The sequence below is a fragment of the Cryptomeria japonica genome, chromosome 1 (genome assembly GCF_030272615.1).
Source record: "Cryptomeria japonica chromosome 1, Sugi_1.0, whole genome shotgun sequence".
In the NCBI taxonomy this organism is placed as follows: Eukaryota; Viridiplantae; Streptophyta; class Pinopsida; order Cupressales; family Cupressaceae; genus Cryptomeria; species Cryptomeria japonica.
In genome coordinates, this window is record NC_081405.1 from 699,503,000 (window position 1) to 699,518,696 (window position 15,697).

General features: G+C 31.4%; 1 protein-coding gene across 1 annotated transcript; it reads right to left on the reverse strand.

Annotated features, from left to right (window-relative positions):
- Positions 1-10,892: 10,892 nt before the first annotated feature.
- On the reverse strand, positions 10,893-12,425 carry LOC131044616 (UDP-glycosyltransferase 85A8-like). Its single transcript, XM_059211943.1, has 3 exons — positions 11,933-12,425; positions 11,806-11,850; positions 10,893-11,716 (listed from the first exon to the last, which is right to left on the reverse strand). The coding sequence occupies exons 1-3, from the start codon at positions 12,423-12,425 to the stop codon at positions 10,893-10,895; spliced, it is 1,362 nt and encodes a 453-aa protein (XP_059067926.1).
- Between the last annotated feature and the right edge of the window lie 3,272 nt (positions 12,426-15,697).

Consider the following 15,697-nt stretch of genomic DNA (forward strand, 5'->3'; position numbering starts at 1 on the left):
TTGAACCTCAAACTATGAACCCCTTCAACGGTGGTTCAAGGGTTCAAGTTCAACAAACCAAAATGGTGTATCGAGGAACCAACATAAGAATATACAACGGACCTTGCTAAAGACAATACTTCTGACCAAATTCCACTCTCACACATATTGAACCTTTAACCTTGAAATTTCTTCAAAGATGATACAAAGGTTCAAGTTCAAAGACACACCAGAGAAAACTTTACTAAAGACATGACCACGCAGTGACAAGACCGCCTGAACCTGAACTTTGTACCTTAGACGAGTTCAATAGAAAGGTTCAAGTTCAAAGAATTTATTACCCGAAATATAACTAAACTTTGCACAAGGCTTCACTCTAAAGAACATTGCCAATAATTGTTCAACTTAACAATTGAGAATTAAGGGAGGGTAACAGTATGTATGTATACACACACATGTGTGTGTTTGTGTGTGTAGTACATGTACATGTATATGTATATGTATATGTATATGTATATGTATATGTATATGCATATGTATATGTATACACATACACATACACATACATATACACATACACATACACATACACATACACACACACACTTACACATACACATACACATACACATCTACATCTACATGTGTGTGTGTGTGTGTGTGTGTGTGTGTGTGTGTGTTTAATAGCAATAAGTAGTTTCACGGTCACTTTTATTAGTATTTTTTCTTTTCCAAAGCTATATTTCTAGGCAAGTTATGGTAGTGTAACCTTTGGAAAACAGCATGTACAAAATATTTTAGTTTAAATATAGAATGGGATTAAGTTAATTGTACCATTTAAAGCATCTAGAAATGTAGTTTTTCAAATATTTAATTACTGTTATAAGTGTTGGTTTTAATTCTTCATTTATAAATAATTATGTAAACAAATTACAATGTAAGATGGGGTTGGTGAACTAGTAGTATGAAATGGTTGATCTCTCTTATATCTAGTCACAATATAGATAATCGAGGGATCATTTTGTAGTTTAGGAGTAATTTAAAGTGGATACAAAGTTGTGGCACTTTCCTAACATTAATATCCATTAGGAAGAGGCTGCATAGATTAATTATGTGATTTTCATTAGATTTGTTGTGTTCTTGAGTTTGAATTTGCATCATTTGTGTTGATTCAAGCTTCAATGTGAGCCATGCAATCTATTACTTGAATGAACATTTTGGTATGGATAATTGTAGTTCTTTAGTTTAATTTAAGGATATCAGATTGGTGGGGGAGCAAAATAGTTGTAACACCTATCATTGTGTGTCTATGCTAAGAGATTTGTGAATGGACATAGGATATAGAATTTCATTCTTTTGACATGGATTTCTCCCAATCTTGATAAATTATTGATTGTCCTATGTGTTGGGTGCGAAAGCATGAAAGAAAATAAAGAATGCTTAAGTTCTTTATAAGAAGTTTCAATTATTTTTCCTTAGAGAAGACAATACTATTTATATTCAAGTTATGTTTTATTTTCATAAGAAGCAATAAAGCAAGAATTGTTGTATGTAGTCTAGTAATGAAGATTTCTATTGAAAATGTTGTGATGATTGTATTTTATTTCTCTAAATTTTTGTTTTATTGTTATTTAAATTCTTCATATGGTATCCAAGATAGTATTTTATTTTGGGTTAAAACTTTAGTGGTTGGAATTTGCCAAAAATTCATCATGTTGAATTCTAACTCCTTACCAATTATAGAATTTGATGGAAATGAGTATCGATTATTGGTGCATCAAAATTAATTTTTATAAGAAATATTTGTGAGAGAATGTTGAATCACATTATGTAGAGCCAACTGATTGGAATAGCCTCGTAACGAATGATAAAATAGTCAACAAGGCTAAGAAGAAGAATGCTCTTGAGACTTGTTTCATATTAAAACAGCTCCATATAAGAGCCTATTTTCGAGAGTTGTAGGATCAAATATAGTTGAATATGCTTGAAAGACTCTTAAATAAACTTAACAAGATAGTGATCAAGTCAAATTTGTCTAGCTACGATAATTGAAGAGAGAATTTGAGTAATTGAAGATGCAAGAAGCTGAAAGTGTGAGTGCCTATTGTGTTAGAGTAAAAGGTCGTCAATAAGAGGGCTACACTTGGAGAAATTATGAGAAATGAGGTTGTGATAAAAAAAGATGTTGATAATTATTACATCAAGGTGGAATCGTATTGCAATAATCATAGAAGAAAAAAAGAATTTGTCTACCCTTCAATTTGATCATCTAGTTAGATCTCTAATGTCTCATGAAGAAAGATTGAGAGATTCATTTGGAAAAGGCGATGAGAAATATTTTTCCTCCAAATTATAATCACAAAGAATGAAGATGCCAATAGTAGTACCAAAAACAATTAAGGCCAAGGAAGAGGTCAAAATCATAATTCTTCAAGAGAAAATAGACGTAGAGATGGTTCACGAGGAAGAGGTGGTTCATGAGGTTCCATTCTAAAATACCTTAAGTTATTCAGAATCCTAAGAAGTTCCTCAACTATTGTTCAGAACAAAGGTTCAAACTATGAAGGGTCTAATTTTCATTTAGGTGAGGAAGAACTAGGAATCCAATAATCCACTAAAAGGACCCCAAATCTATCAACCAAATCTTTCTCGATAGCCAAGTAGATCGGGTGAAACTCCAAAGGAGTAACCGAGGCCAAGGGTCCTTCTAGAATATAATACTACTATCATCTCCAACATGCTAAAGAAAACCTTTATGAAGCAGCAATTTGGAATTAACCAGAATCTAATACTCTTGATATCTATTTTATCTTATAAATAAGATAAGTAAGAGATTGGTGGTCTTGTTGGTTTTAATCAACATAAGAAAGAGGTTAGCTTCAAATAAAGGAGATCATTGTGTGTATCCTCTTAGACATCATAGAGACATTGCACTATGAGAATCTATTTTAATAATTTCAAAAGAAAATAAACTATAAGACACATGTCACTTTGTAGTAAAGAAAAGCTATAGAAGCTCCGTTACTTAGTAAACAAGGTGGATATGTGAGTGACGAAATGCTTCAGTTGGGTCCGTCATTGGTATATATAAAAAAACAGACTAGATAGGCTGTGATGGATTCAACTGACCAAAATGATTCAAGATAGACTAGATAGGCTGTGGATGGATAGACTAGATAGGTAGAATAGTAGTTGAAGAATGCATATCTACTTTCACAATTGATTGAAAATTTCGTCGTAGTGGAGAATTTGTATTTACTATATAAGAACAAAGACAGATTTTTTATTAGTCAATTCATCATCGACTAGTTTATATATAAATTGATATAATGCGCATTCACAAAAATAAAATCAGTATGATGGACGATTCACGTGGTGGAAGTCAATCATTGCTTTGCATTATGTGAATCAGTATCATGGATGGTTCACGTTTTATATTTGATTCAAAATAGTTCAAGATTGTCAACCACTACTCTTCTCTTGCCACCTTCCGTATCAATGACTCGAGGAGACTGAGGAAACCCGGTTCACATGGGCTTTCTCCATTTCAGTGGTTGTAAAGTTTTTCGAGGACTTTTAATAGTTTCTCTTTTCCAAATGAATACTTAGTATTCTTGCATCTAATTTTTTATTATTTTAGTCAATCATTTGTATTCATTGTATTTAAAAATTTGAGCAGTTTATAATTACTTTTTCAATTTAATAATTTAAAGAATATATTTAGTTGATAGGCTATCTTGTGTGCTTTTGCTCATGAGAGTGTCATCTTTTTTTAGTAATCGTTGGACCTTCAACCACTTTCCAGTCAATCTTCATTTTTCAAATATGACGTTCTTTTTTAGGTGATGATGTGTTGTGACAATGACAAGCACACTCAGCACACATTTTCTATTGATGCATTGGATAGTGACGGAGCGATGAAGTGACAGACATAGTGGAGAGGGACACCAAATGTAGAGGATGGGATTTTCTACTCTCAAAGTGATGAGCTTCAAGGAACAAACCAACCTTCGCTCCACCTCATTTTACTAGCGCTCTGGTGAGCCAAGGGATAAAAACTATGAAATTGAACAAACAAGCCACAGAAAGCTCTAAACAACCTCAAGTAAGTCTCTATTCTCAAGACAATGCATAAAAATGGGACACTAGTGCAACACGCTAAGGTCCTGTATAGATAGAGTATAGAAGTCATACAACGAATGTGGATATAATAGAATTATTAAGCTAAAGACTCTAAACTAAACAAAATAACACATGTGAAATGATAGCAACTTAAATAAGACAAAGAGGGATAAAGAAGGCTCACAACTAGTCCATGATTGAATTCTCTAGCAGAGCGATCTTCATCCCTTGATAACAAACCTGCACACAGAAAAAAAGGAAATTTGTTGGAACTGTGTTGAGAGGTCTACCTCAGTCAGACCCCTATTTCGGTGTTTCCACCTTCATGTACAACCAAGATAATAGCCACATATAAAAGAAAGATGATAAAGAAACAATTATATAATAGACATGCTTGATAGAAACTAATGGATGCGGAATTATGAAATACAGATGAACCATCACTTGAGGGAATGAAGTTGAGCACTGAGATCTTCTCCAAAGCTATGATAATGGTGGACGTTGAATGCTAGAAAAACCTGTGTAGAATGAAGAATAGAATGCACAAAGCTCAAGAATATCCAAATGATCAAGAAAGCCCCAAATAAGCTTCAATGAATCAAATATAGAGCCCAGGGAAGAATCCCAACATCGGTGACTAAAGACAAAGGCATTATGAACTCTTCCAGGCGCAGGCATAGAGCTCAAACAGCCACCTGCAGGATGACATATTCACGAGACACCTGTGTGGCACACTAGAGTCCATAAGTCAAATGGTCAGCATGTTCGAGAAAAAATTAGAGGCCATGGATGGATTCAACTGAACAAAATGACGAAAGATAGACTAGATAGGATGTGGATGGATAGACTAGATAGGTAAAATGGTAGTTGAAGTATACATATCTACATTCACAATTGATTGAAGAATTCTTTGCAGTGGACAATTTGTATTTACTAAATAAGAACAAAGACTTACTTTTCATTAGTCAATTCATTATCAACCAATTTATATTATAAATTTCTATAATGTGTATCAAAAATATTCTAAAAAATAAAATTAGTATGATGGACAATTCACGTCGTGGAAGTTGATTATTGCTTTGCATTATGTGAATCACTATCATGTATGGTTCACATTTTATATTTGTATCAAAATAGTTCAAGATTGTTAACTTCTACTCTTCTCTTGCCACCTTCGATTTCAATGACTTGAGGAGGCAGAGGAAACCCAGTTTACATGGGCTTTCTTCATTCCAATGGTTGTAGAGTTTTTTGTCAACTTTTATTAGTTTCTCTTTTTCAAATCAACACTTAGTATTATTGTGTCTAGTTTTTTATTATTTTAGTCAATCATCATTTTTTATTATTTGTGTCTAATTTTTTTCATCTCCTTGGAATTCTTTTTCATCCTGATGATGAATCACGAAGTGTAATTCGAAACATTGATGATAAAAATACATACACAATCGAATCCAGAAAAAAAATTAAGAGAATCATCATTTTATTAAACTTTTAAGAAGCAATCTTATTGTTTATAATTACTTTTTCAATTCAATAATTTAAATAATATATTTATATTTCTCTCTATTGGTGCAGGTTAGGAATAGTAAATGCAAAAATAGAATTATTATTTATATTTTATATAAATTACATCTAATGCCTTCAATTTTTTATCATTTGTCAATTCAATAAATGAAATGAATTACATTGAAACTAATGCTATGAGATTTCCACAATCCATATTGTATACTCTTAATCCAGAAATACATACACAATCAAATCCAGAAAAAATTAAGAGTATACATTGACACTATTTTATACTTCATAAGAAAACTACATTTTTGACATTAACATTATGTTGTCTCCTTGAATTAATATATATAATCTTTATCATATCTATACATTAACATTAACATATCTATACAACCAAATATACAATCTTTAAAAAATCTTTAGACACTATGTAATAAAAAAAACACCTATCTATTTTATTTATTATCTATCTAGCAATGCCTTGATCATATTTAATTCCTTGATTTAAATTTCATCTCTATTAATAAATTGAGTGACACGAGAACATTATATACATCATAATAAATAAATTTTTGACTAAAAAATAAGTTTGTCTCCTTGAATGGCATTTCTAACATCAATGAAATCTAAAAATTGGATATGAATAAATGAAATTTAATATTATCTCAGATAATAACTATATTTCCTAATACTTCTAAGAATTTTAAATATTAACTATTCTTTGATAGAATTTTGTAATATTTTCCCCACGTTAAATATGAACAAATAAAATTTCATATTATCTTAGATAATAATTGTATTTTCTATTACTTTCAGGAAGTTGAAACATTAAATCTTCTTTGATCAGATATTGTAGTATTTTACTTGCAAACTTTACTGCTGAAATTTATGAGTCTTGGATGTTAGAGTTAGTTGACTCTATGAATCTATGATCATAAATATAATAACATAATTTACAAATATGTATTGTGTTCAAATATAACTGACTAATCTAACTACAATTGTCAACATTTCTACCTTATATACAACAACTTTGGATAGGAACATGATGCGATGCATCTCTTATTTCTAAATGTTTTTATCAAGTATATAATTTAAATAATATGTGCTTACAACTTATACATTTCAAGATTTAATTTCAGAAATTATAATTTTTATATTCTTAATAAGTTTAGTTGATACTATTTTTGTTCTTAATAATAAAATAAATGTATGTTGCTAAGAAAAATTTTCTAAATTTAATCTAATAATGACAATATAATAGATGAATCAATTCATCGTTTTTAAGAGTTTTTAGATAATGTTTCATTCAATATTGCATTTATCAAATTTTTTTCATCACAAGAATTTTTATCTATCGTTATCAAAGTTTATTTTAGTGATAGTTGCAATCAATTGATCAATTTTGCTTCTAGGGTCTCAAAAATGGTGAACATATTACTTTTGGCAACATAGGCTATGTGAAAATTTGATTTTGTTCTAATGCATGTAGCATTAGATGACCCTATAAAAGAATCTTTAATATCTTAGAGCAGCTTTGCAACATGTTGTTTACTCCAGTTGTGTCTCCATCATCGAGATATTCTAGAGAAAACTTTTAATCTAGGTTATATTTATGCCAATCACAATATTCTAAGTTTTGATAAATTAAGGAACTCCTTTAGTATTTTTTTCTTCCTTTTATTAGTGGCCCTAGTTGGACCATAATTAATGCCTAATCAAAATTTTCTTTTAATAATGGGTCCCATTTATCAAATTTATTCTCAAAGTGGTTCTTTGCTTTCCCTCATGTCTTAGTCATGTACATAAGTTGTAAAATTTACTAAAATTTCAAATATGAGATCGTTTGAGTGAGTTCCTAGACTAGGGCCTAGATTTTTGAAATTTTTACTATTGGCATGCTTTTCCTTGAAATTGTTGCTCCCTTGTGTCTCGAGGTTTCTCTAAGTCCTCTATGTCTTTCAAATTTTCAAACTTTAATTTTCTCAAGTACTTATCAATAAGGTTTTCCCATTCTCCATGTCCTAGCTCTATCTTTACCATCATGTTTTGGGCCTTTGATACTTTTCTTTCTATTATACCTTGTCTTTGACACTTGCTTCCTTCTTTTTATTTAAGCTTGAGATTTAGGAAGTGTTTCTAATCATGTATAGGTGAAGTAGTTATTCTAACTCTCAATCCCCAAAAAAATTCTTACCATCATACCCTAATATAGGAGGTATTGTGTATCCCTCTATTTATTTTTAAATATTTTTTCCTAATTTCCCTTCCCTTTCACCTATGTTTTAACATCCCAATCCTTGATTTTACATTCTATCTCATTTATCTTCTTAGGTGCTCCTTTGAAGTTTGTCTTTCCTTTGTGGCTTCTAGTATTGAGGATTCGGTACTACCAATTCTCATTTTTTAGTTTTTTTGCATATCAAATATTCAATAATCTTGATCCTTGATTACCTAGGTTTTCTCATATTTTTATGGATTTTTCTTCCTTCTTTGGCTTCTTGTATAAGGGATTTGGTATTATTAACTCTGAATCATTGGCCACATTTTGGTATTAGGTATTCAATCATCCTAATCCTTTCTTCTTTATGCATCAAATCTATTAATAACCCTATCTTGATTTTTTATAAAATTGGGTGTTATATATCCCCGATCATTGAGCCCTATTTTAAAACCCTTAATATTTTTCTTATTTGTATCCCTAGACATTCAATCAACCCAATCTTCACTTCCTGAAATTTTCATAGCATTGAAATCTCTACACCTCCAAAGTCTCATCCACTTGCTAGTTACACATCCTTAATGAATCTCATTATGACATTCCATTATGAACCTAATCATTCAAAATGAGCATAAAACCTACATTTACATAACTAGGATTGAAAATCAATTTGACCAATAATCATGACACCATGCTCATCTAGGACATTATAGAAGGTATTTTACTCATATAGTCTTATTCAGCCTTCCCTATATACAATCTCAACCTTTGGCATGTGTAATCCCTTGTTATAACCCAACTTGTTTATTTTAAAAAAAAATTATTCTTTTGCAAACAAATTTTAATTTATATTTGAATGCTAATTCAATGTTTTTAACTCTTTGATCACTATTTATTCAAGACGATGGAATATTTGTTCTAAGCATGTGGATGAATAATCTAGTGGATGTTAAAGTCAATACAAGCACATGGGTCATGATTTTCTAGGGATATCCAGCATAGGAAAAGAGGAATGTCATCATTTGACTTAGAAAATATATGCTAGAATTCCTTATAGTTCCTCTTTAAAGGTGAATTTATGTCCTCTAAGATTATTCTCATGGATTTAAAATTATAAATCATGTTTATTTGCATATGTGATTGATCTATGACTATAAAAAATGAAAAATGATCCACATATGGGTAGACCCACAATAGTGAGTCCCACTTATGGGACATCCAAATTTGGATGCGGAGGGGGAGGAAAATTATGAAACACCTCCATTAGAAGATTATTACATATATACCTTAGAATGAAGGTCCCTTAAAATTTTAATATTTTAATATATATGTTTTATCGAAAGGGCCTTCAATTGAATGCCCTTGTACAACTTTATTTTAATGAACAATATTGGATTGCCCTTTCTACCTTAGTGCTTAAATCTTGATCAAAATTTTATGTTTCAAATTACACTCTGTCAATTTCACACTTACACATTATCCTTAGTATATTTATGATAAAAACATGTAATCGAGATTTCACTATTCCAACATCATATATAACAACAATGAAGCATTAGTAGCCTACGATTTGATTTTTTGGAAATATCAATTGAACAAGATCATAGCAGATAGATGTTTGCACATCATGCTTACAGCTAGATAGATTTCATAATTTAAATGATTGTGTTCCACATAATTTTCCTTCAACACATATCCCATGAAAAAATATGCTTGTAATGGCTCTTCTTTCGCATTCCAAACAACAAAAATCACTTTCTTCTTCATTTTGAATATCTTGAATTATCTTTCTCAGCTTGTCTTATCTCTTTCTCTCTCATAGCGAAGTTCTATCAATTTGCTTTCGGCCTTTGGATACTTGCAATAGAAAAGACTCCTCTCATTGTAAATTCATCACATCAATCATGGTTATTGTCTCAAGAAGGGAGCCATAATTATTCATAACACTTTATTGCATGTCATTTATTATCTCATGTATTATTACACCTATTTGATATAGTCTGTTTTCTTTATACTGTGATAGGGGTTCTCCTCCATAATGGATTTTGTTTCCATCACATGTATATTTTATTTTATGTCTTCCATATTGTTTGCCTAACTATGGAGGTAGAAACAAAAATATGGTGGTTGAATGATGCAAACCCCTATATAACCTCCGACATATTTCCCATCTCCATGTGTGTAGGTAAATCATTTTTTAGCATATATTCAATCCACCACATGCATGTAAACAAATAACAAAAACAACAAATGCCAAGGTTTTTTCATGAAAAACTCAAAATGAGAAAAAACCACGGTGAGAATCAAGCTCACAATATATATAAAGAAAATTATAGAGTTTAGGCCTAGGGCCAAGGAGCTTAGTGCTTTGGAAGATGACTTATAGGCTAAGACGCATAACCTCAGGGCAAGATACACTGATTACACACACTCAATGATGATCACTTTTTCAGAACTAAATACAATTATTCTAATACAATAATATCAACAATATTGAATTGTACATGAGCATCTACCCGAATCCTATAACAGTGCACACTTTAATACATATCTTAAATAGTCTTCATCTCTGCTCTGTTGCACATCCAGAACATTTGATTTCTATTACAATGACTTTGTGCACCATATTCCTTTCATCATCTATCAATACAATAATTTTGTCCTTTAAATATCAACTGCAACCTCAATGGCATCTACAAGGTCGACCTAATAAGATGTAATGTGTTCATGCGAAACTATCGGCCCCAAGACAGTCTCCAAAGAAATTAAGGCAAATAAAACGCATGAAGGATCACACCATGTTGGCACACCTTCTAGATAGAATAACTCCCATGCAACCACATGCTGCCGCATGGACCAAAAACCACATAAGTCAGCCTAAAAGATAAAATAATATGTATATACCAATACAATAAACTCAGATTTCAATACAGACCACCAACATGACTTGAGAATGACCAAGAGGACGGCATAATACATTCAAGGAACCTCAATCAACTATCCACAACACTTCACCAACTGTAAGCTGAGGAACGCAACACATTCCTCCATACCACTGTTACGCCATTTTACGAGAAGCTGTTTTGGAAAGTTGTGCAATGTCATGCATAAATCTGTTCAAGTTGAGAAAAGAAAAACCTCCCTCCGCAACTGCTTTAAATGCCGCCTCTTTCAACTCCCTCCCTCTTTTTCTCAGCTCCTCCCCTTCCGAGCCCTCCATCAGTCTCCTTAAACCTTTCTCAATCTCCTCCCTTCCAACCACCAGATTTTCATCAGCATCCACGCCCTTTAAATCCATGCCAATCATCCACACGTCATTACAGAAGCGGCTGTTGAGAAACTGATCGACGAAATAGGGCCATCCAAGCATTGGAACTCCCATGCTCATGCTCTCCAAACGCGAATTCCACCCGCTGTGAGTAACAAACCCTCCTACGGAAGTGTGGGACAACACCTTAACTTGCGGCGCCCATTTCACAATTAGTCCCCGATCTTTGGTCCTTTCTACAAAACCCTCCGGGAGAGTGCCGGGCTTGCCTCCAACAATATCCATTCGTAGCACCCACAGAAAGGGGTGCTGGCTTTTCTCCAACCCCACTGCCAACTCCTCCAGCTGCTCGTTCGATTTGACGGCAAGGCTGCCAAAGGAAACGTATATCACAGAACCTGGCTCTTGGGCGTCAAGCCATTTGAGACAGCCATCGTCCTGCTCTGACAGACTCACGAGCCCGTTCAAGTTTTTTCCTTCCAGGAAATTGGGAATAAATACAGGCCCTACTGCCAAAGCTGGGCATCCATTGATGGACAGTGCGCTTACGGTCTCCGGAGCGTCCACCTCATCGAACGTGTTAACCAGCACATACTCTCCCTTATTTTGAAATTCTGACTCACGCAGAGCCCACTGGAGTAAAACATATCGGCAGCACGGTAGAAGGAAAACATATCGCTTGGCAACAGGGGCGGAAGATTACCAGGCAAACAAGTGATCTCTTTATCCGCTCTCTTCAAATCCTCCACTGACATTATAAGCATTCAGTCATTACAAACATTTTTGAGCAATCAAAATAAAATTGAAGACCACTACTATAGAATTTGTACCTTTGACAGGAATATGTCGGTGGGAGAGGAGAAGATTGGCGTTGCACTGAGCAATAGAAGAGGCGGCGCAAAATGTCCAGAAAATGACTCGGGGCACTCCCAGCTTGTTGGCTACTTCGTAAGTACAAGACATGAAATTTACTGATATAATGCAGGTAATGGGAGGAGTTCCGTCAGTTAAGCTGCAGAGCAAATGGTGCTCCAAGATGGGGCCAAGTTTTTCCAGTGCACTCAAATACTCGGGAAGTTTGGAGAAACGACCGTGATCAGGTGGCAAACCATCTGGAATGACGAGAAACTTAAATTTGGAGGTGCAGGCGGAGGATTCAGCAGCAGCAGCAGCTGTTGACATGCGGTTGTGGCTCCATTCCGTGTTGACGAAAGTGATGAAAACTCCTCTTGAAGAGAGGAGGTGAGCCAAATTCATAAGAGGATTGATATTGCCTTGCACAGGGAAAGGCACCATGACTGCATGCAACTGCAGGTCATTCATCTTCTTGCCTTGTAATTGCTTGGGATCGGTTAGTCCTGTCCTTGATATATATAGAAACAAAGTAGATACGCTGTGAATAGATTCGACTAAACAAAATTACCGAACAATCAACTCGGGGAATCCACAGAAAGGTGGAAGAGTAGTTGAATATTCACAATCGATTGAAGATTTGGATGTCGTGAATAGTTTGCATTTACAATATGATTGAATGTTTTTATATATATTTCTTAATATTATATTAAACTTAAAAAATGGCCATATTAGAGTTTGGTCTTGTGAAGAACAGAGACATCCTTTTCATTAGTCAAGTCATCTAATCATTTATATTATAAATTGATATTAGTGGGGTCCATCTTTTTCCTTATTTTTAAATTATTTGAAAATAATAAATTAACATATTTATATTTAAATTTTTTATGTAAAAATATTTGAAATATATAATATTTATTCATTATTTCACTTTAAAATTATTATGTTATAATAAATATTAAATTATTATCATAAATGATTAAATTATTATATTTTTTATATTTCTCTTAAACTCTTTACAAAAGAAAAAATTTTAAAATTCAATTATTAGTACTTGTCATGGACAATAATACCAATCAAAAATAACTATTATTTTTATTTTCAAAATAAACTTCAGTTTTACAAAGTTGAAATTTATATTTTTAAACTAGAATATTTATCATTTGATGTTATAAGAGAAAATTTATAGAAATGATAGATTTTATAGTTTTTTTTTTAATTTTTTTATATTTAAAAATAAATGTCTATTTTAAATAGCTTTTTTTTTTCAAAATTTTATTGATAATCTTATAAATAAAGTGATTTTACTATTACAAAAATTCAATTAGAGATTTTATAGTTATAATTTTGTGTTTTTCTTAATTCATTCTAATTTTTAATACTTTATGAAAATCATAAATTTATTTTTAATCATTTTAATATATACAATATAATTTTATAACATTTAATCATAAATTTAAATATTTTTCTTTTAATCACCAAAAAAATACCTATTTTCACTCTATTGTTTATATTATATAATGTTAGATTACTAATAGTTATTTTATTAAGATGGATTATAATTAATATTACATAAATATAATTAAAAATATATATAATCTTAAAATTTTAATTTATAATTAAATTTAAGATTAATTTTATTATTATAATTACAATAATAGACTATAATACACTATTTGGTTATGCTTGGATAATTCTCAAATTTATCTTACTAAAATACTCTCAAACGTATAAAATAAAAAAGTTCAAATTAAATAAAAAGGTTCAATAATAAATTATGCTTGAGTAAACACCAAAAAGATCTAAGGTTCTATAATACAATAGAAGCTACATAGGAATGAAAATACTCTCAAACTTATAAAATAAAAAGGTTCAATAATAAATGCAAGTAAACACCAAAAGAATCCTACTAAACAATTATAGTATGGCATGCACTCAACAAAGCCAAGAAACCCTAGTGGAGCTCCATTCCTCTTACCTATGCATTACTTAATTAGGTCACTTTTCAAAATATACATGTACCAAAATATTCCCTTAAAATAAATACAAAATTAAATTAAAAAAACATAAATTTATAAATTTCACCATTAACTATATATATTTAATTTTAAAAATAATATTTCAATTTTCTTTGACCTAAGCCACTTTGATATCCCTAACTCTTCAATCACCAATTAAAAATTGTTAAACCCTAAGTTATATTAATTGTTCTCCTTGAATAATTATAATGAGAAATAAATTTTATTTAAAAATATATTAACACCATAATTTAATAGTGTGTTTAGATGGATTAAAGATTCTCTTTCAATGGGAATGACCCCACAATGTATTGGCTAGCTGCAAGCCTCCTACATGGGAGGTCTTGGGTTTGAGTCTTCTTGACTAGTTCTTAGCTCTAGGGAAAATTTAAAAATACTGCAACGTATCCTTAAAAGTTAATAGAGTATCTTTGAATATAAATTATACATCCTAAATCTTTATTGAACAAAAATATGTTAGGGTTTGCACCCAACCCTAGGAGCCAATTTGGAGACCATCCTTTATAGAAAAGAGAGAACCAACATTAAATATGATATTTCACTAATAACAAAAATTTATTGAGATGAGAGGTGTGTACAAATGTAAATTAGCCTTGTTTATAAAGGAAAGAGTACTGGCCAAGATTAAACAAGATCTTGATATGTGGCTCAATCTCAAAGGAGAATCTAGGTATAGTCTAACTACCAACAACTACCGAATTAAATGATAGTTACATAAATGAAACTTAAGTAAACATAAATAATAAAAACTATTTACTCCAATAAAATCCATACTAAAACCTCCTAAATATCATGACATGACAAACGCTAATTTACTCACATTCTCAATGAATGTTTGAACATAAACTTATACTTTCTAGCAAAATATAGAAAACACCACTCAACAAAAATGCTAGTCGTTGAATTTGACTATTATGTTTTTAAAAGTAAAATTCAAATAGCTGATTTCTCATTATACAACTTGTATATAATAATTCTATTGATAGAACATTCTTTGTGGTGGTGAATTTTTTATTTTATATATTAAGGCATGTCAATCACTCTTACAATTAATCAAAAAATAATATCTGTTACTACTCTTAACCACACTTCTCCAATATTAATTTGTAGTTCTTTTCATGACTATTATGATGATAGTGAAAGGAAAAGGGCATCCCATAATGACATTTGAGAATCAGTATGAACCTCCAGTATCTTTTTTTTCTTTTTAATTAGATGTTTAATATCATTATACAAGAACATGCTACTATGCCTTTAAAGAAAAAATGGACATAATTAATTTTCATTCATTAACCCTATGAGAAAAGATAATTCAACTCATAGATCTATGTATATTTCAGGAGCATAACATGTAAAGTAATACTTTAAAGCATGAAACAAAGAAAAATCAAATAGAAAAGAACAAACACCAATATATATGGGAAAAACCATTTCAGGTAAGACAACCCTCTCCAAAGAAATGAACCAAAGTATTAATCTACAAAAAATAAGCTACAATACACTTGAAAGCTCATAGCCTTAAAATGGAGACTACATCCTGGTCTTCTCTAGAGAAAATCTATTAACATAATAGTATCTCTATAATAATCACTCTATCCTTATTCTTCAATCAATAATACCATAAATATTCAATAATATATAAGCTAGGTGCCAAAGAAAGCAACCCCATCTTCAACAAAGCAAAACAATTGAATAAAGCACATC

Excerpts from the sequence above, each read along its gene's own strand:
- LOC131044616 (XM_059211943.1), bottom strand. The coding sequence starts at position 12,425 with ATGAATGACCTGCAGTTGCATGCAGTCATGGTGCCTTTCCCTGTGCAA. Across the intron at positions 11,851-11,932 it reads CCGACATATTCCTGTCAAAG|TGGAGGATTTGAAGAGAGCG; the intron begins GTACAAATTCTA and ends TTATAATGTCAG. Across the intron at positions 11,717-11,805 it reads AGAGATCACTTGTTTGCCTG|AATTTCAAAATAAGGGAGAG; the intron begins GTAATCTTCCGC and ends TGCGTGAGTCAG.